The 24,674-nt window shown below is 42.4% G+C and overlaps 1 protein-coding gene across 1 annotated transcript; it reads right to left on the bottom strand.

Moving 5' to 3' along the window:
* Window positions 1-23,154: 23,154 nt before the first annotated feature.
* Window positions 23,155-24,295, bottom strand: LOC121275324 (actin-85C-like). The gene has a single exon (XM_041182817.1). It carries the CDS (start codon window positions 24,290-24,292, stop codon window positions 23,171-23,173), a length of 1,122 nt encoding a protein of 373 aa, XP_041038751.1. The 5' UTR covers window positions 24,293-24,295; the 3' UTR covers window positions 23,155-23,170.
* Between the last annotated feature and the right edge of the window lie 379 nt (window positions 24,296-24,674).

The following is a 24,674-nucleotide window of genomic DNA, read 5'->3' as shown; positions in this document are numbered from 1 at the left end:
GGCCTCCACAGCCTTCTGTGGCAATGAATTCCATAGATTCACCACTCTCTGGCTAAAGAAGTTTCTCCTCACCTCTGTTCTGAAAGGTCTTCCGTTTACTCTGAGGCTGTGCCCTTGGGTCCTAGTCTCTCTACTAATGGAAACATCTTCCCCATGTCCACTCTATCCAGGCCTTTCAGTATTCTATAAGTTTCAATCAGATCCCCCCTCATCCTTCTAAACTCCATCGAGTATAGACCCAGAGTCCTCAAATGTTCCTCATATGTTAAGCCTTTCATTCCTGGGATCATTCTCGTGAACCTCCTCTGGACCCTCTCCAGGGCCAGCACATCCTTCCTGAGATACGGGGCCCAAAATTGCTCACAATATTCTAAACGTGGTCTGACCATAGCCTTATAAAGCCTCAGCAGCACATCCCTGCTTTTATATTCTAGTCCTCTCGAAATAAATGCCAACATTGCATTTGCCTTCCTAACTACCGACTCAACCTGCAAGTTAACCTTAAGAGGACTAGGACTCCCAAGTCCCTTTGCACTCCAGACTTCTGAATTCTCTCCCCATTTAGAAAATAGTCTATGCCTCCATTCTTCCTACCAAAGTGCATGACCTCACATTCCCCCACATTGTATTCCATCTGCCACTTCTTTGCCCATTCTCCTAACCTGTCCAAATCCTACTGCAGCCTCCCCACCTCCTCAATACTACCTGTCCCTCCACCTATCTTTGTATCATCTGCAAACTTAGCCAGGATGCCCTCAGTTCCTTCATCTAGATCATTAATGTATAAAGTGAAAAGTTGTGGTCCCAACACTGACCCCTGCGGAACTCCACTAGTCATCGGCCGTCATCCTGAGAAAGACCCCCTTATCCCTACTCTCTACCTCCTGCCAGACAGCCAATCTTCTATCCATGCTAGTACCTTGCCTCTAACACCATCTTACTGAGCAGCCTCCTGTGCGACACCTTGTCAAAGGCCTTCTGGAAGTCCAAGTAGATAACATCCATTGGCTCTCCTTTGTCTAACCTACTCATTACCTCCTCAAAGAATTCTAACAGATTTGTCAAGCATGACCTCCCCTTGATGACACCATGCTGACTTTGCCTGATCTTACCATGTACTTCCAAGTATTCTGAAATCTCATCCTTAATAATGGACTCTAAAATCTTACCAACGACCAAGGTCAGGCTAATCTGCTTGTAATTTCCCGTCTTTTGCCTCACTCCCTTCTTAAACAGGGGGGTTACATTAGCGATTTTCCAGTCCTCTGGGACCCTCCCTGACTCCAGTGATTCCTGAAAGATCACCACTAAAACCTCCACTATCTCTTCAGCTATCTCCTTCAGAACTCTGGGGTGTAATCCATCTGGTCCAGGTGATTTATCCACCGTCAGACCTTTCAGTTTTCCGAGCACCTTCTCCTTGGTAACGGCCACCATACTCACCTCTGCCCCCCGACTCTCTTGAACTTTGGGGATATCACTTGTGTCTTCCACTGTGAAGACTGATGCAAAGTACCTATTCAGTTCCTCCGCCATTTCTTTGTTCCCCACTACTACTTCTCCACCGTCATTTTCCAATGGCCCAATGTCCACTTTTGCCTCTCTCTTACCTTTTATATATCTAAAAAAAACTCTTGCAATCTTCTTTTATATTACTGGCTAGTTTACCCTCATATTTAATCTTCTCCCTCCTTATTTCTTTTTTACTTGTCTTCTTTGGTCTTTGTAGGCTTCCCAATCCCCTGGTTTCCCACTGCTCTTCGCCACATTGTATGCTTTCTCTTTAGCTTTTATGCTGTCCCTGACTTCCCTTGTCAGCCATGGTTGCCTCATCCTCCCTATAGTATGCTTCTTCTTCCTAGGGATAAAATTTTGCTGTGTCTCCCAAATTACTCCCAGAAACTCCTGCCATTGCTGTTCCACTGTCTTTCCTGCTAGGCTCATCTCCCAGTCAATTCTGACCAGCTCCTCCCTCATGCCTCTGTAGTTGCCTTTATTTAACTGTAATACCATTACATCTGATTCCAGCTTTTTCGTCTCAAATTGCAGGGTAAATTCTATCATATTATGGTCACTTCCTCCTAAGGGTTCCTTCACCTTAAGCTTCCTTATCAAATCTGCCTCATTACACGTCACTAAATCTAGAATTGCCTGTTCCCTAGTGGGATCCACCACAAGCTGCTCCAAAAAGCCATCTCGTAGACATTCCACAAATTCCTTTTCTTGGGATCCACTACCAACCTGATTTTCCCAGTCTACCTGCATATTGAAATCCCCCATGATCACTGTAACCTTGCCTTTCTTACACACCTTTTCTATCTCCTGGTGTATCTTGTGCCACACATCCTGACTACTGTTCGGAGGCCTGTACATAACTCCCATTATGGTTTTTGTACCTTTGCGGTTCCTCAACTCTACCCACACAGATTCTACATCATCTGACCCTACATCATTTCTTGCTGTCGATTTAATTTAATTTCTTACTAACAAAGCAACCCCACCCCCTCTGCCAACCTGCCTATCTTTTCAAAAGGATGTATATCCTTGGATGTTTAGCTCCCAGTCCTGATACCCTAGCAGCCATGTCTCTGTGATGCCCACCACATCATACCTGCCAATTTCAATCTGCGCCACAAGCTCATTTACCTTATTTCGTATATTGCGTGCATTCAGATACAACACCTTCAGTCCTGTATTTCCCGTCCCCCTTCTCATTGTTGTCCCTTTATCTGATGTGCTTGAAGTTAGATTCCTAGACCTTTCCAAACACTCTGTCCTATTTTGTGTTCTGGAGACTTTGATAGCCTCTCCTGGGCTCTCCTTTCTTTTCAGTTTTTTCATAATTTTCCATGAAGTTGAATCCATCCCCCCAAACCCTAACCTGCTGCTTTGTTTCCCATTAATCATACTTATTGGAATTTTACCCTTTCCTCCACACCCCCCCCCCCCCCCCCCCCACTTTCTAGTTCAAAGTCCTGTTGACCACCCTAGTTACCCTTTTCGCTAGAACATTGGTCCCAGATCGGACATATATTGGCTAGGAATCCAGAAAGACATTGAAAAAGTCATGGGGGAATGCAAGGCATGTCAAACCTTCATGCCCGAGCAAATAAAAGGAACAATATTGCCTCATGAGGTACCCACACACCCATGGACCAGACTCACAACTGACTTCTTCAGTGTCCATGGAGATGATTTCTTGATTATAACAGATTACATCTCCAAATTTCCCAATATCTGTCAATTGCAAGACACATCTAATGCAATCATCACTGTTACATTAAGTTCGATCTTTAGTCTCTTCAGGGCACAAACGGAGGTTGTTTCTGGTAATGGACCCCAATATACTGGATGACCCTTTAAGGAGATGTGGGAGAGGTGGGGATTCAACCATACCACTTCATCACCGCATTACCCTACATCTAATGAAATGGCAAAATGTATAGTTTCAACTTTAAAATCCCTAATTATGAAGTGCCAACAACAAAAGACGATCTCCATGTCACTGTGTTGCATCTTAGAGCAACACCTCTAGTGCGACTGTTCCCTCATCTGTGGAATTACTACTCAGCAGACAAGTGTGGACAAACCTCCCCAGTTGTTATCAGTTGATAATTCCAAGAGCACATGATGCATTGCTCAAAATCCAGGGGAAGATGAAAGATGCCCACAATTGGCTTGTGGGCAATGAATTATCCAACCTGAACAATAGACAGAAAGTTTGAGTACAACACCCAACTGATGGCACATGGAATCCAACAGAAATTGTCAGCACATGTCCAGAACCAAGATTGTATCAAGTACAAACATCAAATGTCATGACAGTGCGACAAAACAAATGCCAAATCAGAACAATACCAAAACCAGAGACACCAAATAATCCTATTGTGACTAGAACATGGTTTAAAATGCAACAGAAACAAAGCACCCCTAACCAGCATTCTGAAGACGTACAGCAGCTTCCAGCAAATATCACTGTGACTCAGTCTGGACAGATAAGCAAACCAACGATGTTTCAGGGACTTGTAAATTTATTGCTCTCTGTTAAAGTACATTCAGATACAATGTTATTTTGTTTTGCTTTCATACAAATTGTTTTATTCTTTAAAGGTAAACTTTTAACTAGAAAAAAAGAGGAATGTTGTGATATGAGGTGCATGCACCTTTAAGAATGAATATCTTAAACTACTGTCAATCATTACATACCTCAACATGATGTGCTGTATTAGTCACATGAGTATCAGTGGTAAAAGTGAGATTTATTATACTTAGCTCCCAGTGAACATTATCTGTATGTATCTTCAAATGAAGAATACACATTATTGTTTCAACAATCCTTGTCTATGATTGGCACACCTACATCAAAGAAGAAGAATAATGTAACAGCTCTAATTTCCTGATTTATACTCTGCACACTACAGCTTCCACCATGTTTTTTGTCCCTTGCTTTTTCTTAGAGGAGCACTCAATGGTTCAATTATTCTGCATTTGATTATGTGTGTCTGGTAACTGATCTATGCTCACTATGCTTGATTGGCTAAGCCTGAGTGTGAACTCAAGGATAAGTAAACAGAAACCACAGAAAGACCAAGAAGCTAGATGTGGGGCAGACATGGCACAGAAATTTTGTGATGACAGAGATATTTTAAAACTAAATCTGCTGCACATTTAGAAACAAGTGTCATCTCTGCATTGCTCTGGAGCAAATCAAACATTTAAAATCTACAATTAGCTTCACACAAATTGATTCTACTTTTTAAGTTTCTCAGCAAGGATCCTTCCTCTCTTCTGTCTTTAACCCAACCTTTATTATAAGGGCTGCCCCTCCTCCTTTTCCCTTTTGCCTATCTCTCCTAACAACAATGACTGTGTTTCCTGGATTGTACAGTGCTTTGGGATGTCCTGGGGATGTATTAAATTGGTATATATGTATTTCTTTTCTTTTTCCTCTTAATGCTTTACCAATAGACATTACCAGCAAGGTGACCAACTCTCAGGCAAAAAATTAAGGGGTACTTTGGCGTGGGGGACCGCAGAAATGGGCAGGAGTGCTGCTGAACCTGTGAGACTGGGGAGATGGCGGGGGAGGTGGTAGGCGTAGGGGGGAAAGGGGGGTTGAGCCTGTCCAATTGAGCAGCCAGGACCATTCCGAACATGCAGAGACATACTTCTCATAAGCGAAATTTAAAGGACTGTATTATGTGAGAAGCAGGATTCCAGCAAGCTGCAACCCAGAACATGGGATAATAGCCTCCATTACGGGATGATCCCATAAAATATGGGATAGTTGATCACCCTGATTACCAGCACTATTGAGAACACTAGAATGTATCCTGATTGCAAAATATGCTGTAGGCCATTATATTTATTTCCAGGTTCTTGCATCAACCAATGGGGTCTGAAAATTTGACACAAAGTTCTTCAATTATCCACTATGTGTTCTAGAATTAAAAATATTGGGAATATTATATCAGCTGTTTCTATATCACCATAGCATTTATCATGCCAACTTTGCAAGTGTTATTAGGGATGGGCAACAAATGCTGGCATAGCCAGCAATGCTCATATTGTGTGAAGAATTAAAATAAATCATAACTGTATTATGCATTGAAAATATTGCATTATACTTAACCACCTTATTAGACTCAGTTATGATCATTTATTATGCACATTGGATTGCTGATTATTCTGTGTGCTTGGTAAGAATGATTGGATAAAACAATCCTGAAATGTCCCACAGCATGTGCTCTAATGACAACCAGAAGGAAAAATATTCAGAAGAATTTGAAATCTGTGGTATAACATAAAATGGTTCTTCACTGTCAATGGTAGACATTTCTATGTATATTAAAGGCCTTGTGAGGTAGACCTCAATACCTTAGTATTATTGCCCAATAGCTTCTGAAACCAGAACCTTTTTACATAGTTAGATTCTAAACTAGTGTGTTGACCCATTTTATTTATCCACAAATGAAAGAACTTGACACTTGATGTCAGAGTAATCTCCTTGGATGAGATGAGAAATGTGAATAAGCATTATTACAGAATGAAGCTTGACCTTATGGTTCCTACCATATTAGTATTTTTCAAATTAAATTTTGTTTTGGAAACTTAACCTCTCTTTAAAAGCTCACATGGGCTAGTCTTTATACAGTGGACATACTGTCAATGCATTCCCTTTCAATGTATCTTTGAAGGCCTTTGTGGGTGGGTGTCAGCCAGCAAGAGGATCTGTAGGTCAGTACGTGCCTGTGGCAAGATGTGTGGATTAGTAACTAGAAGCACAGGCTCAAAGGTTTAATTGTGAAATTCGTGGGTCAGCATATATCCGAGGTAGTATTTACTCAAACATTCAGTATGTTTTTAGATGATTGCTTTACTCTGCCTTCATGACCATGATTCAAGAGTGGATTATTGTGTAGATCAAATCCTAAATTGAGATATATCATTTTTTTCAGGGGGAAATGTGACAATTACAGACCAACCAAATGTTTTAAATCAAATACAACATAATGTTACAGCCAACGTCCCCATGTCTTGTAGAGATCGTGTAAATATCCATGCCCTATCCTGGGGTCGTGACCATGCTCAGTTTCCAAGCGACTATGACTTCATCCTTGGTGGAGAAATTGTCTATTTTTCAAAGACCTATCCCTTACTAATAAAAACTCTACAACATCTCAGCAGTGAAAGAACTATCATTTACCTTTCTTCCAAAATGTGGAAGGACTTTCAAATCAACAAATTCTATGAAGTCATTCTACCTGAGCATTTTAATTGCCAACTAGTTAACAGAAATGAAGAGAATGATATCAACGTGTACAAAGTGACCAAAAAAAGTCCAAGTTCTGAGGATCAGCTGTTAACATAGAGAGATAGATTTATGTATTATGTAATGTGGCTCTTGAGATTCCGTATGATGTTTTCTAACACTATCTGTTGAAAATATCAGTCTGAAGAGACACTACTTTGATCTCTTTTTTACTTCACTGTTTTTTTTTGTTTGGATTGTGGACTATTCTCCCCTCCTCTCCTGATGGCTCATAAATGAAGCCCCCCGGCGCCTCCCTCTAGACCCTTTCTTCATGTGTGAAACTACGCTGTGAGAGTTGGTGGGCCATTTGACTATTAACCAAACTAAGTATTACCCTAATCGAACATTGTCATTGCACATCAGTATGTACCAGTAGAAGTCAATAGATATGATTGGTACTGGGAATCTTCACTGAGTTATTTTTTCTCCAGGGGCATTGATGCTCACTATTACAGTCTAATTATTGCTCTGGTTGAGATTAGCTAAATCATTACAGGCCATAACCTGAAATTGGGGCTTTATTGACTTGTATGTATCAGTCAACATCTGAAAATGTGGTGTTGTAATTAAATTTAAAAAAAAAAATGAAGAACTCTACACAAGTCTTGGTCTTCATATTATAAGAAAGGTTCGAGAGGCAATGGTGAAGGTACAAAGGTGGTTTATTAGGATTATCCCAGAACTGAGAGATTATACTCAACGAGAAAGATTGAACGCTCTGTTGGAGAGAGAAACAGAGTTAATGTTTCAAGTCTAATATAACTCGTGAAACATTAACTCTGTTTCTCTCTACACCAGGCCGTTATGGTGGAGTGTTATTATGGTGGACTGTTAAGCCCAATATGATTCTTCTTCAAAGTTTCTCTCTCCACAGATGCTGCCTGGACCAGCTGAGCTTTTCTAGCATTTTCTGTTTTTGTTTCAGATTTCCAGCATCCGCAGTATTTTATTTTTATTGAACAGCCTGATGTTCTTTTCTCCAGAGAAGAGAAGACTGAGGAGGGACCTGATAGAGATCATTAAGATTATGAAAGAGTTTGATTAGGTAGATGTCGAGCATTGTTTCCACTTGCTGGGGAGATGGTCCCATCTGGAATGCCAATCTTTATGGTTCCTGTAAATTACTTGTACCTTTATTTGGGTTCTTGACAAGACAAAAAGTTGGCAGACAATAGACAAATTAAAAGGATTTATTAAGTAATAAGGCAATACTTAACAACCTGGCCATAGTTACGAGTCATACACTCTCTATCTCCAGAGCAACTTGGACACAGGTCAGCACTAGTTCTAGTCTGGTCTGACTTTTTTCTTTAGTATAAGGGTTTAGCATATATAGGGTTAATGTGGGACTGAGTACAGTACCACTGAAACAGTGATGTAAGAGAACACATGACCTGCACCTAGGAGTCTGTCTAGTGTTGGACAGAGTGATGTGCACAAGCAAGCCTGGGGACAGCTCCTAACTTGAACAATTCTTGCAGGTAATAAATATATACAGTTAACCTAATTAATACTATGACAGCTTCATTAAGACCTGCTGAACGGTATCCAGCACCCTACAACACTTTCTTCTGTTCCTTTTCTTCTCTCTTCTATCTTCTTTCTTCTGTGAACCTGTACAACTGTCTGCCGAATCCTTTTGGAGATCGCTTTTTTATCCCTCTCTAGCTCTGGTATCTTTCGCTTACCTTATTTGGTCAAAGCAATTCACTCACATGATTCATAATACAATCAATATGATCAATACACCATTCACAGTTACATCAATAGACCATTGATACACCGTTCACAGTTACTTCAAAAGATCATCAATACACCATTCAGTTACTTCAATAGATCATCGATACACCATTCACAGTTACTTCAATAGACCATCAAAACACTATTCACAGTTACATCAATAGACTATTGATACGCAATCAATAACTACATCCTGAACTACATTAACAAGGTTTAAAGCATTCAGATAATTTAGAGTCTAAATTGTTCCATGGTAACACCTTTGGTAACACAATTACAACCAGAGTTTAGCAATACAATCAAAAATATGCAGCCTAGTCATTTTGAATCGTACTTTCCCTGTCTCTTATTGGGAAACTATACATTCCACAGACAGACTCAATCATTTTAATATAAAGATAAAAGCAAAATACTGTGGATGCTGGAAATCTGAAACAATAGCAAAAATAGCTGGAAAAACTCAGCAGGTCTGACAGCATCTTAGCGGAATACAATTAATGTTTCGAGTCCGTATGACTCTTCATAGGATCAAGAAATCAACCCTGGTCCAATAAGGAGTGTAGAAGAACGTGCCAAGAGCAGCACTGGACATGCCTAAAAATGAGGTCTTAACCTGGTGAAGCTACAACACATGACTACATGCATTCAAAACAATGGAAATGGCATGCTTTGGACAAAAGCAAACTACCCCACCCCAATGGATCGGGTTAAAACTCTGCCATCCTGTCATATCCAGTCAAGAATGATGGTGGAAAATTAAACAACAGGAAGAGGAGTGTCCAAGAACCTCCCCAGCCTCAATGATGGCAGAACTCAGCACTGGAGTGCCAAAGATAAAGCTGAAGCGTTTGCAACAACCTTCACCAAGAAGTGCCAATTGGTTGATCCATCTTGACCTCCTCATGAATTTCCCAGCATCACAGATGCCATTTTCCTTCAGCCAGTTTAATTCACTCCATGTGATATCGAGAAACAGCTGAGCCCATTAGATGCAGTAAAGGGCAATGGGCCCTGACAGCATCTTAGATAATGTTTCAGAACTAACTGTACCTCTAGTTAAACTATCCTAGTAAGCTAAAACACTTGCATCTACCTGACAATGTAAAAAAAGTGCCCAGGTGTGTATTGATCATAAAAATCCTATCCAACCAATGAGCACCCCATAAATCTACAACAATCACCAAGAAGATAATGGAAGATATTTTCACAGTGTTATCAAGTGGCCCTTACTCACCAATGACCTGGCCACCAGTGCTCAGTTTGGATTTGGCAGGAGCACATGGATGAGTGCAACTCCAACAACACTCAAGAAGCATGACACCATCCAGGACAAAGCAGCTTGCTTGATTGACATTCCATCCACCACCTTAAATATTCATTCCCTCCACCACCAGCACAGAGTGACTACAATGTGTACCATTTACAGAAGCTCGCCAAAGATTTCTTCAACAGTACTTTTGAAATGCATGACCTGAAAGGACAAGGGCATTAGGCACATGGGAACACTACTACCTGCAAGTTTCCTTCCAAGTCACACTCTATGACTTGGAAATATATCACCTTTCCTTTGTTGTTACTGGGTCACAATCCTGGAACTCCCTCCCTAACAGCACTGTGGTGTACATGGATTGCAGCTGTTAAAGAAAATGGCTCACCACCGCCTGCAAGGAGAATCAACAATGGACAATTAAGTTAATGTTTTGAGTCTGTGTGACCCTTCTTCAGAGCTGGTGAGAAGAGGAAATGTGATGAAATTTTTACTGTTTAAGGTGGGTGGGGCAGGTGAAGCTGGATAGAAGGCCAGCGATAGGTGGGGACAAGGGAGAGATTGACAAAGATGTCATGAACTGAAGAACAAAGGCTGTGTTAATGGTAATGGTCAGTGCTAAAAAAAGTGCTGATAGTGGCATAAAGGTAAGAAAGCAGAATGTGATAATAGCAGAACAAGGGTAGCATTGTGTGAAAGAACAACATGCAACAAGTAACAGATGGCTCTGCAGGAGATGGGGTGGGGGGTGGAGCTGTGGCAGGATAAACAAGGATTGAGAATGGGATGGAAGGGAGATTTAAAAAAGGGGATAAAACCACAGATACATGAATAAATATAAAAATAAAAGTAAGTGGGTAAAAAATAAAAATGAATGTAGAAAAAAGGGGATTAAGAATAGGGGGTGAGGTTGGAGGAGAGAGTTCATGGTCTGATGTTGTTGAACTCAATGTTAAGTCCAGAAGGCTGTAAAGTGCCTAATCGGAAGACGAGATGCTGTTCCTCCAGTTTGTGTTAGGCTTCACTGGAACATTGCAGCAGGCCAAGGACGGACATGTGGGCTTGAGAGCAGGGTGGTGTGTTGAACTGGCAAGCAACAGGAAGGTCTGGGATATGACCGGAGGTGTTCTGCAAAGTGATCACCCAGTCTGTGTTTGGTCTCCCCTGTGTAAAGGAGACCACATTGGGAGCAACAAATGCAGTGGACCAAATTGAAGAAGGTGCAAGTGAAGTGCTGTTTGGGTCATTGGACGGTGAGGAGGGAGGAGGTAAAGGGGTAGTTGTTGCAACTTCTGCAATTGCATGGGAAGGGGATGAGGTGTTGGGGGTGATGAAGGAGTGGACCAGGGTGCCCCAGAGAAAATGGCCCCTATGGAATGCTGACAGGGGACGATGTGTTTGGTGGTGGCATCATGCTGTAGTTGGTGGAAATGGCGGAGGATGATCCTTTGAATGTGGAGGTTGTGGGGTGAAACGTGAGGACAAGGGGGACCCTATAATAGTTCTGAGAAGGAGGGAAAGGTGTGAGGGCAATGGTGCGGGAGATGGATCGGACACGGCCGAGGGCCCTGTCAACCACAGTGGTGGGAAACCTTGGTTAAGGAAGAAGGAAGACATGTCAGAAACGCCATTTTGGAAAGTAGCATCGTCAGAATAGATGTGATGGGTCAAGGAACTGAGAGAATGGGATGGAGTCCTTACATGAAGCAGGGTGTGAGGAGCTGCAGTTGAGGTAGCTGTGGGATATTGGTAGGCTAGTAATGAATATTGATGGATAGTCTATCACCAGAAATGGAGACAGAGAGGTCAAGGAAGGAAAGGGAAAAGTTGGAGATGGACCATATGAAGGTGATGGAGGGGTGAAAATTGGAAGCAAATTGATAAATTTTTTCAGGTCCAGGTGGGATCATGAAGCGGTACTGAAACAGTCATCGATGTACTGGAAAAAGAGCTGTGGGTGGGGTCCTGAGTAGGACTGGAATAAGGAATGTTCCACATACCCCATAAAGAGACAGGCATAGCTGGGACCAATGTGAGTCCCTATAGCTGCACCTTTTATTTGGAGGAAGTGAGACAAGTTTAAGGAGAAATTGTTCAGTGAGAAAACAAGTTCAGACTGGTGGAGGAGAGTAGTGGTAGATGGTGATTGTTCGAGCCTCTGCTCAAGGATGAAGCATCCTTAGACCATCCTGGTGAGGGATGGAGGTGTAGAGGGATTGGACCACCATGGTGAAGAGGACGTGGTTAGGGCCAGGGAACTAGAAATTGTTGATATGACGTAGCCTTGTTCTGCTATTATCACATTCTGCTTTCTTACCTTTATGCCACTATCAGCACCTTTATTAACACTAACTGCTACAATTAACACACCCTTTGCCCTTTAGTTCATGACATCCTTGTCAATCCCTCCCTTGTCCCACCTGGCCTTCTATGCAGCTCCACATGCCCCACCACCACCACCACCACCAGGATTACAGGTGTCCCCGCAACATACAATGCTCTTCGGACTGCTGTTCTCGCTGCATCCTGAGATCCACACTCAGTGCCATACGCCGCCATATTGACACACTTGGCTTCTCCCTCCAGCAGCACTGACTCATCCTATCTCAAAGCTGTCCTTGTCCCCAGTTTCATTTTATTCTTTGTCTCATCCGACAGCTTAACAATAAACTTCTCCTCTTCCTTTCAGGTGCTAAGGAACACAAGCTCCAACAACTTATTGATACCAATGCCCATCCAGGACACTCCACCCCTTCCTGTCCCTTTGACCTGATCCTATCTTCTAATCCCAGCCCTTGCTGTGTATTCACCATACCCTCTGATCTTCCCCTTTCTGATGCTGAATGTTCTGTACTCAGCAAAGGACTAGTTTCATACCCTTACATCCTCACTCAATGAATTTCATCTCGGCACGATGCTGAACTCTTCTTGCGCTGCCTTCAGCTCCGTGCTCACTTCTTTGGGCAGGAGTACTCCCTCGGTTCCATGGATCCTTTCGCCAACCTCCAGTAATCTCCCTCCACCTGGACTCCTCCCTCTGGCTTATTCCCTGCTCTTGATCTTTTCATTGAGAACTGTCGGCATGGCATCGGCCTGCTCAATTTATCTGCCCCTGTCACCCACTCTAACCTATTTCCTGAACTTGCTGCACTCTGTTCTCTTAGGTTCAACTCTGACTTTGTGATCAAACCTGCCAACAAGGGTGCTGCTGTTGTTGTCTGGCATACTGACTTCTACCTCGTAGAGGCTGAGCGCCAACTCTAAGACACTTATTCCTACCTCCCCCTGGACCATGACTCCATTACCGAACTTCAAGACATTATTTCCAGGACTGTCACTGACCTCATCTCCTCTAGAGATCTTCCCTCCACAGCTTCCAACCTCTTAGTCTCCTAACCTTGGACAGCCCGCTTCTACCTCCTTCCCAAAATCCACAAACAGGAGTGTCCCGGTAGACTGATTGTGTCAGCCTGTTCCTGCCCCACGGAACTCATTTCTTCCTATCTTAACTCTGTTCTGTCTCCCCTTGTCCAATCTCTTCCCACCTACATCCGTGATTCCTCTGGTGCCCTATGCCATATCAACAATTTCCAGTTCCCTGACCCTAACCGCCTCCTCTTCATCATGGATGTCCAATCCCTCCACACCTGCATCCCCCACCAGGATGGTCTGAGGGCTCTCTGCTTCTTCCTTGGAAAGAGGCCCAAACAATCCCCATCCACCACTACTGTCCTCCAACAGGCTGAACTTGTTCTCTCACTAAAGAATTTCTCCTTAAAATTGTCTCACTTTTTCCAAATAAAAGGTGTGGCTATGGGTACCCGCATGAGTCCCAGTTATGCCTGTCTCTTTATGGGGTCTGTGGAACATTCCTTGTTCCTGTCCTAGTCAGGCCCCCTCCCACAGCTCTTTTTTCAGTACGTCAATGTCAGTTTTGATGCTGTTTTATGCTCTCATCTGGACCCGGAAAAATGTATCAATTTTGCTTCTAATTTCCACCCCTCTATCACCTTCACATGGTCCATCTCTGTCACGTCCCTTTCCTTCCTTGACCTCTCTGTCTCCATTTCTGGTGATAGACTGTCCATCAATATTCATTACAAGCCCACTAACTGCCACAGCTACCTCGACTACAACTCCTCACATCCTGCTTCCTGTAAGGACTCCATCCCATTCTCTCAGTTCCTTCACCTCTGTAGCATCTGTTCCGATGATGCTACTTTCCAAAATGGCGCTTCTGACATGTCTTCCTTCCCAGCCTCTGTGGTTGACAAGGCCCTCGGCCATGTCCAACCCATCTCCTGTGCCTCTACACTCACACCTTCCCCTCCTTCCCAGAGCCATGATAAGGTCCCCCTTGTCCTCACTTTTCACCCCACCAGCCTCTGCATTTAAAGGATCATTATCTGCCATTTCCACCAACTCCAGCATGATGCCACTAACAAACACATCTTTCCCTCACCCCCACCCCGATCAGCATTCCGTAGGGACTGTTCCCTCTGTGACACCCTGGTCCATTCCTCCATCACCCCTAACACCTCACCCCCTTCCCACAGCACCTTCCCATGCAACACCTGCCCCTTTATCTCCTCCCTCCTTACCGTCCAAGGTCCCAAACACTCCTTTCAGATGATGCAGCGCTTCACTTGCACCTCCTTCAATTTGGTCCACTGCATTCGCTGCTCCTAATGTGGTCTCCTGTATATCGGGGAGACCAAACACACACTGGGTAACTGCTTTGCAGAACACCTGTGGTCTGTCCGAAAGCATGACCCAGACCTCCCTGTCACTTGCCATTTCAACACACCATCCTGCTTTCATGCCCACATGTCCATCCTTGGCCTGCTGCAATGTTCCAGTGAAACCCAGCGCAAACTGGAGGAACAGCACCTCATCTTCCGATTAGGCACTTTATAGCTTTCTGGACTTAACATTGAGTTCAACAACTTCAGACCATGAACTCTCCTCCATCCTCACTGCCTATTTTAATCCCTTTTTTCTACATTCATTTTTATTTTTTACCCACTTATTTTTATTTTTATATTTATTCATGTATCGGTGGTTTTATCCCCTTTTTTATCTCCCCTTCTATCCCATTTTCTATCCTTTTCTTACCCCATCACCGTCCCCTCCATCAACCCCATCTCCTGCAGAGCCATCTGTTACTTGTTCCATGTTGTTCTTTCGCACAATGCTATCCTTGTTCTGCTATTATCACATTCTGCTTTCTTACCTTTATGCCTCTATCAGCACCTTTTTTTTAGCACTAACTGCTACCATTAACACACCCTTTGTTCTTTAGTTTATGACATCTTTGTCAATCCGTCCCTTGTCCCCACCTATTACTGGCCTTCTATCCAGCTCCACCTGCCCCACCCTATTTAAACAGTAAAAATTTCATCATATTTCCTCTTCTCTCCAGCTCTGAAGAAGGGTCATACGGACTCAAAATATCAACTGTTTCTCTCTTCACAGCTGCTGCTAGACCTGCTGAGCTTTTCCAGCATTTTCTATTTTTGTTTCAGATTTCCAGCATCTGCAGTATTTTGCTTTTATCTTAATGGACAATAAGTGTTGGTCTGATCAATGAAGCCCACAGCCCATGAACGAATAAATGGAATACAGATGCTACAGCTGTCAATGGCGGAGTGATGTAAGTCCAGGATGCTCAAGAGGCCAAAACTGGAGCAACACAGATACCTCGCAAAGTTGTAGGGCTGGAGGAGAGTTACAGAGATATGGAGGGGCAGGGCCATGGAGGGATTGGAAATCAAAGCTAACAATTTTAAAATCAAAGAGTTGCTTAGCCAAGAGCCAATGTTGGCCAGTGAGCACAGGATGATGGGTTAACAGGAATTGGTGCAAGTTAGGATATGGGAGCAGAGCTTCAGATTACCATAAGTCTATAGAGGATAAAATGTGGGAGGTCATCTGGGAGTGCTTTGGAATAGCAAAGTCTAGAGGTAACAAAGGCATGAATGAGGATTTCAGCAACTGATGAGCAGAGGCAGGGTGGATTTGTGCAGTGTTACAGGAATTGAAATAGATGGTCTTAGTAATAGCACAGATGTGTGGTAGAAAGCTCAAGTAAGGGTCAAATTTGAGAGCGGGCTGGAGTTGATGGTTAGAGAATAGAGTTTGTATTGCCAACTGAAGACAATGGCTTCGGGTCTTTTCAAAATTTAGTTGGAGGAAATTTCTATGTATGAAGTCATAGATATTGAGTAAACAGTCTGACAGGTTATAGACAGTGGAAGAGTTGAGAGAGGTGGTAGTGAGGTAGAGTTGGGTGTTTGTCACCAGGGTACATGTAGAAACTGACACAGCGTTTTCAGATGATGTTGCTGAGGGGAAGATGAGAAATAGGACGGAACCAAGAATAGATCCTTGGATAACATCGGGGATAATTGTGCTGGAGTGGGAAGAGGAGACATTTCAAATGATCCTCTGGCTGTGATTAGATGGATAAGAATGGAACTGGTGCAGTCCCACCCAGCTGATGACAGTGGAGATGAGTTGAATAAAATGCGGTGGTCAACCACATCAAAGATTGCAGACAGGTTGAGAAGGACGAGGAGGGATAGTTTACCTTTGTCACGATCACATAGGGAATAACTTGTCACTTTGATTAAAGTAATTTTGGTACTGTGGCAAGATGGAAACCTGTTGAAGAGATTCAAAAATGGAGTTCTGGGAAGGAGGAGCATGGATTTGGGAGGCAACAACATATTCAAGGACTTTGGAGAGGAAAGGGAGATTGGAAATGGGGCAGTTGTTTGCAAGGACAAGGGGATCAAGGATTGATTTTTTGAGGAGATGGGTGATGACATCAGATAAGGAGGACAATGTCTGAGTAAAATAAGAGATTTAAGCCTGATAGTCGAGAAAGAAGGTGCCCAATGAGGAATTCAACGAAACCTATAATATATAACATAATATATTAAATTATTAAAAAAAAACCTGGATTACTGTTGCAAAGTGTGTCAACTCAGACCAGAGGATTAAAGTGAAAATGAATGAAAATAGATGTAGAACAGATGTCAGAAAATTTATTTTCTCAAAGTGACAAATGTTTGGAATAATCCACCATCAAGATAATAAAGTCAACCACATTAATATTATTGAAAATATAATTAGAAGCTGCAATGGGTCCATTCACATAATCCAGGGATGAGAAATGAATGACAAATAACCTTTCTTTATCTGCTATACTAGGATGTTTATTCATGCGCTGAATTATTATTTTATGCAATGTTTGTTAATCAGTTTTGTGAGCTGAATCTCTTTGAACTTTACAACTTTTCTATATTTTCTTTCCAAAAATGGTGCCTTGAATTTAAGCACCATTAGTAGAGGGAAATGTGCGTACAATTTATGCATGTCCATGTCACCTTTTCTTGTGTTGTAGTGCATATCAGAAAATTTGTGCATTTGAGATCACCTCATTTATGCAGAAAATGTCTGATCACTCAACCATGGTCCATTCAGACACAAAAGATTTTTAACAGGAGCCACTGGACAGTAATAAAGTTCCAAGATTGAGGCTAATTTTATTTCAATGCCAAGTCCAAGAGCACCAAAGGAATCTGTATCACCCATATTGCGAAGATCTCCTAATGTAGCAGAGATCAAACATCAAAGCCAGGGTCTTACTGAATTATACCACACAACATGGTATGCTTACCCACTTCAGATATCAAATGTTTTTTGTATTCTTTTATCACGTTTGCAAGAAGTCATTTTCATTTGATGTTTTCTCTTGTTTTTTTCTCTGAAACTTTAATTGTAGTTTTTATGGATGAGGATTGATGATTAGAACGTTTTGTACATAAACATCAGTTTATGTATTATTCAAGATAAAAAGGAAACCGACTTCCTGAAAACATACTATGTTACCTATGGGAAAATGGACAATTTTGTTAATGTTTTGAAGCTGGCTCAATGCGTTAAAAAAATTATAGTGATTCTAAAGCCCAATTTTATTAAAAGCTTAGTTTTTATTCTGTATGTATGTGCTCATTTGAGTTAGTAATGATTGAGTAGTTTTCTCGCTTCACACTTAGTCATGGAATCCTCTCCCCGCTATTTGCCATGCACACTACATGCCAATGCAATATGTTATTAGTCTACATGCATGCTTGTAATATCATATGGTGATATGTAGAATTAAAGATGGCTGAGAGTGATCAGTATATTTAATAAGTGTAAGAATGTATCTGAAAGTAAGTTACAAATTCATCATTCTTTGTCTAGACTATATAGGGCTTACAACACAGGGCTTACCTGTGCTGGGCCTATGGTCAAACAAATCCTCCTGTCATGCTCTCTCTCTCCCCATAATCCTGAATCTTATTCTATCTAAAATATTGATTCAATTTCCATAAAAGATTTAATGGCCTCTGTCTCAACCAATTCCTCTCTCATCACCCTTTTAGTGACAATTTTAAGTTGATGACACCTCATCCAACATCATTCTCAAAAATGAAATAATCATTAAAATTTTTGATGGTATTAAAAAGTGCTATTAAATCTCTACCGAGTCTTCCTTGGTCTAGTGAAATTAATTTCAGTAGCTCAAGTCTCTCCTTAGGTCCTCTAAAAATTCGCCAGGGGTTAGTGGTAGCCAAGACAGGCAGGCTGAAAACCCAAGCACCAACTTTACACCAGCTTTTTATTAAAGTAGAAAATCTTAGCTACCACTTCCAAAACCCAGACAGCATAATGAAACAATTAAAAATAGGTTTGTTGGATATATAAGCAGAATAGTGGAAAATAAATCTAAATAAGCTATCCATTAGCCATTCCACATTTAGCAGCATGATGGGAGAGTTAATATACTCAAAAGGCAACCTTCAATATGTCAAATAATATTTTCTCATTCCTGACTTTTCTTGTGTTCTTTTGTTTGCTTGCTAAATCTCATTCCTTTTCAATACTTTCCCTGGTAAGAACAGGAACTTAAACCTTGCGAGAAGCTTGTTTATTAATGGCTACTAAAGTAGAAGGGAGAGAAACACAAGTAGCTAATTCAAGGAAAAATAGATTTAAAAAACAGTTATTAACTTTTGTATTTATATGTTTCGGTCACTTTGGAAATATTCTTCTCATGAAAGGTGACCAAAGTTGTCCCAATTTGTGGTTGCCCAACACGATAATGCAAAGACGGCTTACAAAGGAAATAAATGAGAGTAACAGGAAGATTGAATTAGAAGGATGAAGATGTTGAAGGTCAGTGGCAGGAGAGCAGTATGGCAGCTTGGAAAAATTTTAAGCATGTAATCTAGGTTGACACTTCAATGTTGAGAAAGTGAACATTCTTCCTGTTGGATAAGATGTTAAAATTGGAACCCCATCTGCCTGTTCAGATGAACAGCCCAGCATGATTTGGCCAACAATAGGGAGTTCTCTTTGTGTTCTACCAAACATTACACACTCAGTCAACGCCAGTAAAAGAGTCTAGCTGGCCATTTGCTGTTTGGACGATGTTGATGAAGACAAATCAGCTGGCATGTCTATGTACTAAGAGAATACACTTTCATAAAATAGTTTATTGGATATGAAATGTTTTGAGCCATCCTAAATAGTTTTTAACTATTTTCCACCACAAGGATTTGGATAAATTTACTTATAATGTTGGGGCTTTAAAAGCATGAAGTATTCAGTAAATTTTAAGAAAAGGCTGGGGCTATAGTGATTGAGATGCTAATTTGTTAGCTTTGATGTCATTTTCCTACAAACACTAAATAAACAATTTATTAGCATGTTGACGATCAAAATCACTTTGTTGGAAAGTCTTTGATACTTACTCTTGTTGTGAACAGAGATATGTAAAATAGAGGCTAGGCAACATGCTAGCAGAGACTCCTTTTAAAACAGACAGGAAGCGCGTACAGTAAGATTTATAAAGAATAAGCTGTATAGGTTAAAGGCCTAAGGCTTTAGCCCTAAGAGATCAAAAATACTGAGGAGTAGTTAGTAGTTAGTCATCTTGTTAAGTCAAGTGAAGAATTGAATTGCACCTTCTTCGCACATGCCGATATATACTTCTCCATTCCTGCTATAATGAACTTTAGTGAGGCCAGGTACGTATCACGAACTGCTTTATTTTACATGTGCTAAGTGTACACAATTGGAACAAGCCTCACTGACTCCAATTCAGCTTCAATTCCCTCCTCATAAGCAAGAAAAATAATAAGCTGCATACACCCTATAATCAGTCAGCAGGGTGGATTTGATTTAGCCAACATTGAATTGGACCAAGGTGTACGCTGAAGCAAAATGCTGCAGATGCTGAGGATCTGAAATGAAAACAGAAAGAGGTGGAAATACTCAGATAGTTAGGCAGTGCCTGCAGAGAGAGTAGCAAAGTTAATATTTCAGGTTGATGACCTTTCACCAGAAATGGAAACAATTTATGTTGGTCTCATCAGCTCTGTTCTTAAGATTTATTCCTAAGGTTCTAGGATTATTTCTAGGTTCAGGTTTATTCCTAAGCTTTATTTGTTTTCTGTTCAGCAGCAACCAACTGGCTTCCAACCTGTAAACCTTTATTCTCTGCCTCGCCAAAGTTGATGACTTGATTCCTGCTAAATCACTCTTTCTGGGGATTGGCTAGAAGAATTGCCAACAAGCCTATCACTACACCATGCCTCTTTGAAACTGTCCATGCAGAACTCAGCAGAATGGGACATTTCTGCACCCTAAGCTGTGAATGTTTGCTAGGAGCATCTGAGATAAGGATTCCTCTACTGCCTCTAATCATTCTAGTTGTGAGTTATGTTAACACTGGCTAGAACTCTCTTACCTGTCAAAAGCTTGTGTTTTCAAGTCCTCTTCCAGAGACTTGAATACAAAATTTTAACTGAAACTTCAGTGCAATACTGAGGGAGTGTTGCATTGTGAGACACACTGCCATACAGATGAGACATTAAACCAAGTCTTTCCTCTCAGGTAGATGACAAAGGTCCGATGGCACTATTTTAAACAGGAGATTCTCCTAGCTAATATTTATCGGTTGTAATGTCAATTGCGGAATGTAATATTTATCCCTCAACAGATTATCCAGCCAATAGCACATTGCTGTTTGTCTGACTCATGTGAAAGTTCCCTGCACTATTCTAGGAAATACAAGTGAAAACTGGTTCATAAGTGCTTTGTGAAAAGTGCTATATAAATGTAAGTTTTTCTTCTTTCTAGCAGCTACTGTGGCCCATTAACATATAAATTCATCCTTTGTACAAGCAGTTTCTGTATGTGGCTGTAAGGTTTTGTTTTAAACAAATGCCCAAATTTTTTCTCCAAATGATATGACAGCGCTTCTTACCATAATTATTAAGGCATACTGATTTTATCACAGAAAGTAAATTAAAAGTTGGAATTGTTATAATAACGGCAAACTGTAAAGACATTTTTGACTATAACAGACCAACCTTATTGCTTTTAACCATGTCAATGCTTTTTCATTAAGTCAGGTCTTGGGTATGTGGTTGTAACGATCTTCAAGTTTTCAGGTACCTGTCTTCTCTTGAGTTCAATGTCTCCAGTCACTCTTGTAAGTGAACTTCACAGACCTATGATCTGGAGTACTTACCCAGCTCATCGATAACATGACCATAAGAGATCTTACTCCATAGACCAGCTACTCAAATATCACATGTGCCAGAACATGAATCTCTCTTCATGCAATATGGACTGAAAGCATTCTATGAAGATAGGCATAGCTTCAGACCAATAGCTGGTTTATTTAAATAAAGTACATGAATGAGAACATGCAATTTTCACAGTGAGGACAATTTATTCCCCTACAAGAAACCACAAATACCCAACATACTATTTTTCTAAACAGGGGCTCATTTTTTCTTGGTCAACCATTTGAAGCTAATCAGGTTCAGTTTTTTTTAAAAGAAAAATAGAGACAGATTAGATAGATAGACTTTGTGTCACAAAGGGAAATAGAGAACAACACCTACTATGAACTTCTCCCAGAACAGAATAGTTAATTCAGCAATATTGTATGGAGACAAAAATGACCATCTTTATTAAAGGTCTAAGATGTTTATCAATAATTTGACTATTTCTGTTGCCTGTCCTTGGGATCTACCTATTATGTTGAAACTATAGTAACTTGGATGTATAAATAATGCTGTTGCCATTGTCGGATGTTTTAACATGGATTAGTGCATGAATTGGACGTGAGTGGTGGTGGGGGTGGGGTGAGTGATGGTAGCTTATTGGTAAGCTGGCTGCAGCCCGTGGACTTACTGGGTTCTACTAAAGCGGGTCAAGGGGCAGGCAGCCAGCTCACGCCCCCTGGGAGGCAGGTTGCCATTTTAAATATGTTAATGAGGTTGAAAGACTCTGAGTTAACCTGTTTTGTGGCTTTAACAGGGAAGGTGGGTTTTTCAGGCCAGGGCTGTTGCAGTGAGATGAGGACAACTCTCGGGAATGGGCAAGGGCCTTCACAGCACTAGTTATGGCCAATGAGGGACAACAGTTCTTCCTTCTGGCCCCCAACTTCTCCAGCATCAGACACACCGCCTCCAAGGCACCCCCTGGATGGGACCCATCCAAAGGGTATATAGGGAAACCCAGACTTTCAGGTGTCTCCTCCCAAATCAGCGCACACCACCTCTACACCCCTCCCTCCTCTCTTCCCCCACCCCCCACCCCTCCACCACCCAACCACATACTCTGCCCCCTGTAATGATCCAGGCCTACTTGAGGAAGGATGTAGTTGCACCGGAGGCGGTTCAGAGGAGGTTCACTAGATTGATTCCAGAGATGCGGGGCTTGTCTTATGAGGAGAGATTGAGCAGTTTAGGCCTTTACTCACTAGAGTTTAGAAGGGTGAGAGATCATCTAATTGAGGTATATAAGATGCTAAAGGGGATAGACAAAGTAGACCTGGAGCGGATGTTTCCCCTTGTGGAGCATTCTAGAATGAGAGGCCATAGTTTTAGGTTAAGGGGTGGTAGATTTAAATCAGAGATGAGGAGGAATTACTTTTCTCAAAGGATCGTGAATCTGTGGAATTCACTACCTCAGAGTGCAGTGCATGCCAGGATGCTGAATAAATTTGAGGAGATAGACAGATTTTTAATTAGTAATGGGTTGAAAGGTTGGGGAGAGGGCGGGAAATTGCAGTTGAGGCCGAAATGAGATCAGCCATGATCCGAATGAATGGCGGGGCAGGCTCGAGGGGCTGAATTGCCTACTCCTGCTCCTAGTTCTTATGTTCTTTGCAAAAATGATAAAACCGTCAGTTTCTCACTTTCATTCCACACTTTTATTTTGTCAGTATTTTTTTCTTCTCAAAATACAGTCGTTTTTATTTTTTTTTAAAAAAACTTTCAAAAACACTTTCTATGCACAATGTTAGCTCCAACCTCCTTATACTCAGAGGCTAAAATCCACATCTGCTGGAAAGCAGAAAGGGAGGAGAGAATCGAGCCCCCCATCCAGACAGAATATTTCCTCTCCGCAGGAGCGCAGACTTTGACCGGGGTGCCGGTGGGGACCATCTTTGTCATCTCCTTGAGCATCCGCTCGTCCATGCCCGGGAACAAACTGGAGCCTCCCGCCAAGATCACGTTAGCGTAGAGATCCCGCCTCAGGTCGATGTCACACTTCATGATGGCGTTGAAGCACAGCTTGTCGATGCCGGGCGCCTCGATGCCGATGTTAGCCGGGATGAAGAGGGTCTCCGGGCAGCGGAACCTCTGGTTTTGGATCTTGATGACCTGGCCGTCGGGGAGCTTGTAGTCCTTCTCCACGTCGCAGGGCTTCTTGCACATCTCGTTCTGCAGGTCGACGGCCACGTAGCACAGCTTCTCCTTAATGTCCCTGACGATCTCCTTCTCCGCCGTGCTGACGAAGGAGACCCCGCTCTCGGTCAGGATCCTGACCAGGTATTCGGTGAGGTCCCGGCCTCCCAGCTCCAGCCTCAGCACGGCGTGGGGCAGGCAGTAACCCTCGTAGATGGGCACGGTGTGAGTCACCCCGTCCCCGCTGTCCATCACGCAGCCCGTGGTCCTCCCGGAGGCGTAGAGGGCAAGCACCGCTTGGATGGCCACGTACATGGCCGGCAGCTCGAAGCCCTCAAAGAGGATCTGGCACATCTTCTCCCGGTTGGCCAGAGGGTTGAGGGGAGCCTCGGTCAGCAGCGCCGGCCTCTCGTTGGACTTGATTTTCAGATCGTTATCATACACGTACCTCCAGATCTTGTCCATGTCGTCCCAGGAGGTGACAATGCCGTGCTCCACCGGGTACTTGATGGTCAGCACCCCCCGCTTGGCCTGAGCTTCCTCGCCAATGTAGAAATCCTTCTGACCGGCCCCGATGATGAGTGCTTTCTGCCGAGGTTTGCCGATCACGTTGGTGAAGATGGAGCGAGGTTCCTTATCCCCTGAGATGCCAGCTTTGACCAGGCCTGATCCATTGTCGATCACTATGGCGGGCTGGAGATCCACCATCCTTGCGAGGTCCCAGGAAGTAGTTGGCGAAACACTTGAACACACGCGAACAAACTGCACCCAAGGTGTGCCTGGCAACGCCGCTCAAACGCCAATGAACTTGTCAGACTTGCAGCCCAGGTTTTAACATTTCTGCTGTGAGGTCTCCCTCATCCAATTGTGACAATTTGGAAGAATTATGAGGAAATAATCATTGGTGATCAACGTCGCGTCAGCTAGCAACCTCTGGACAACCATTCAGGGTGGTCCCTTTAACAGCACCTGTCGCTGAATTGCCATTATCCTCGAGTATTAAGAGAGTTTACACCTAATACAAGCTCAAAAAGCAACTCGTAACTCCCACCGCTCTGGAATTTTATTAGCTAAACGGCGATCCTTCAAC

This window comes from Carcharodon carcharias, chromosome 2, assembly GCF_017639515.1.
Source record: "Carcharodon carcharias isolate sCarCar2 chromosome 2, sCarCar2.pri, whole genome shotgun sequence".
Lineage (NCBI taxonomy): Eukaryota > Metazoa > Chordata > Chondrichthyes > Lamniformes > Lamnidae > Carcharodon > Carcharodon carcharias.
The sequence above is the reverse complement of the archived record's forward strand: the minus strand, read 5'-3'. Positions and strand labels throughout refer to the sequence as shown.

Excerpts from the sequence above, each read along its gene's own strand:
- LOC121275324 (XM_041182817.1), bottom strand. The coding sequence starts at position 24,292 with ATGGTGGATCTCCAGCCCGCCATAGTGATCGACAATGGATCAGGCCTG.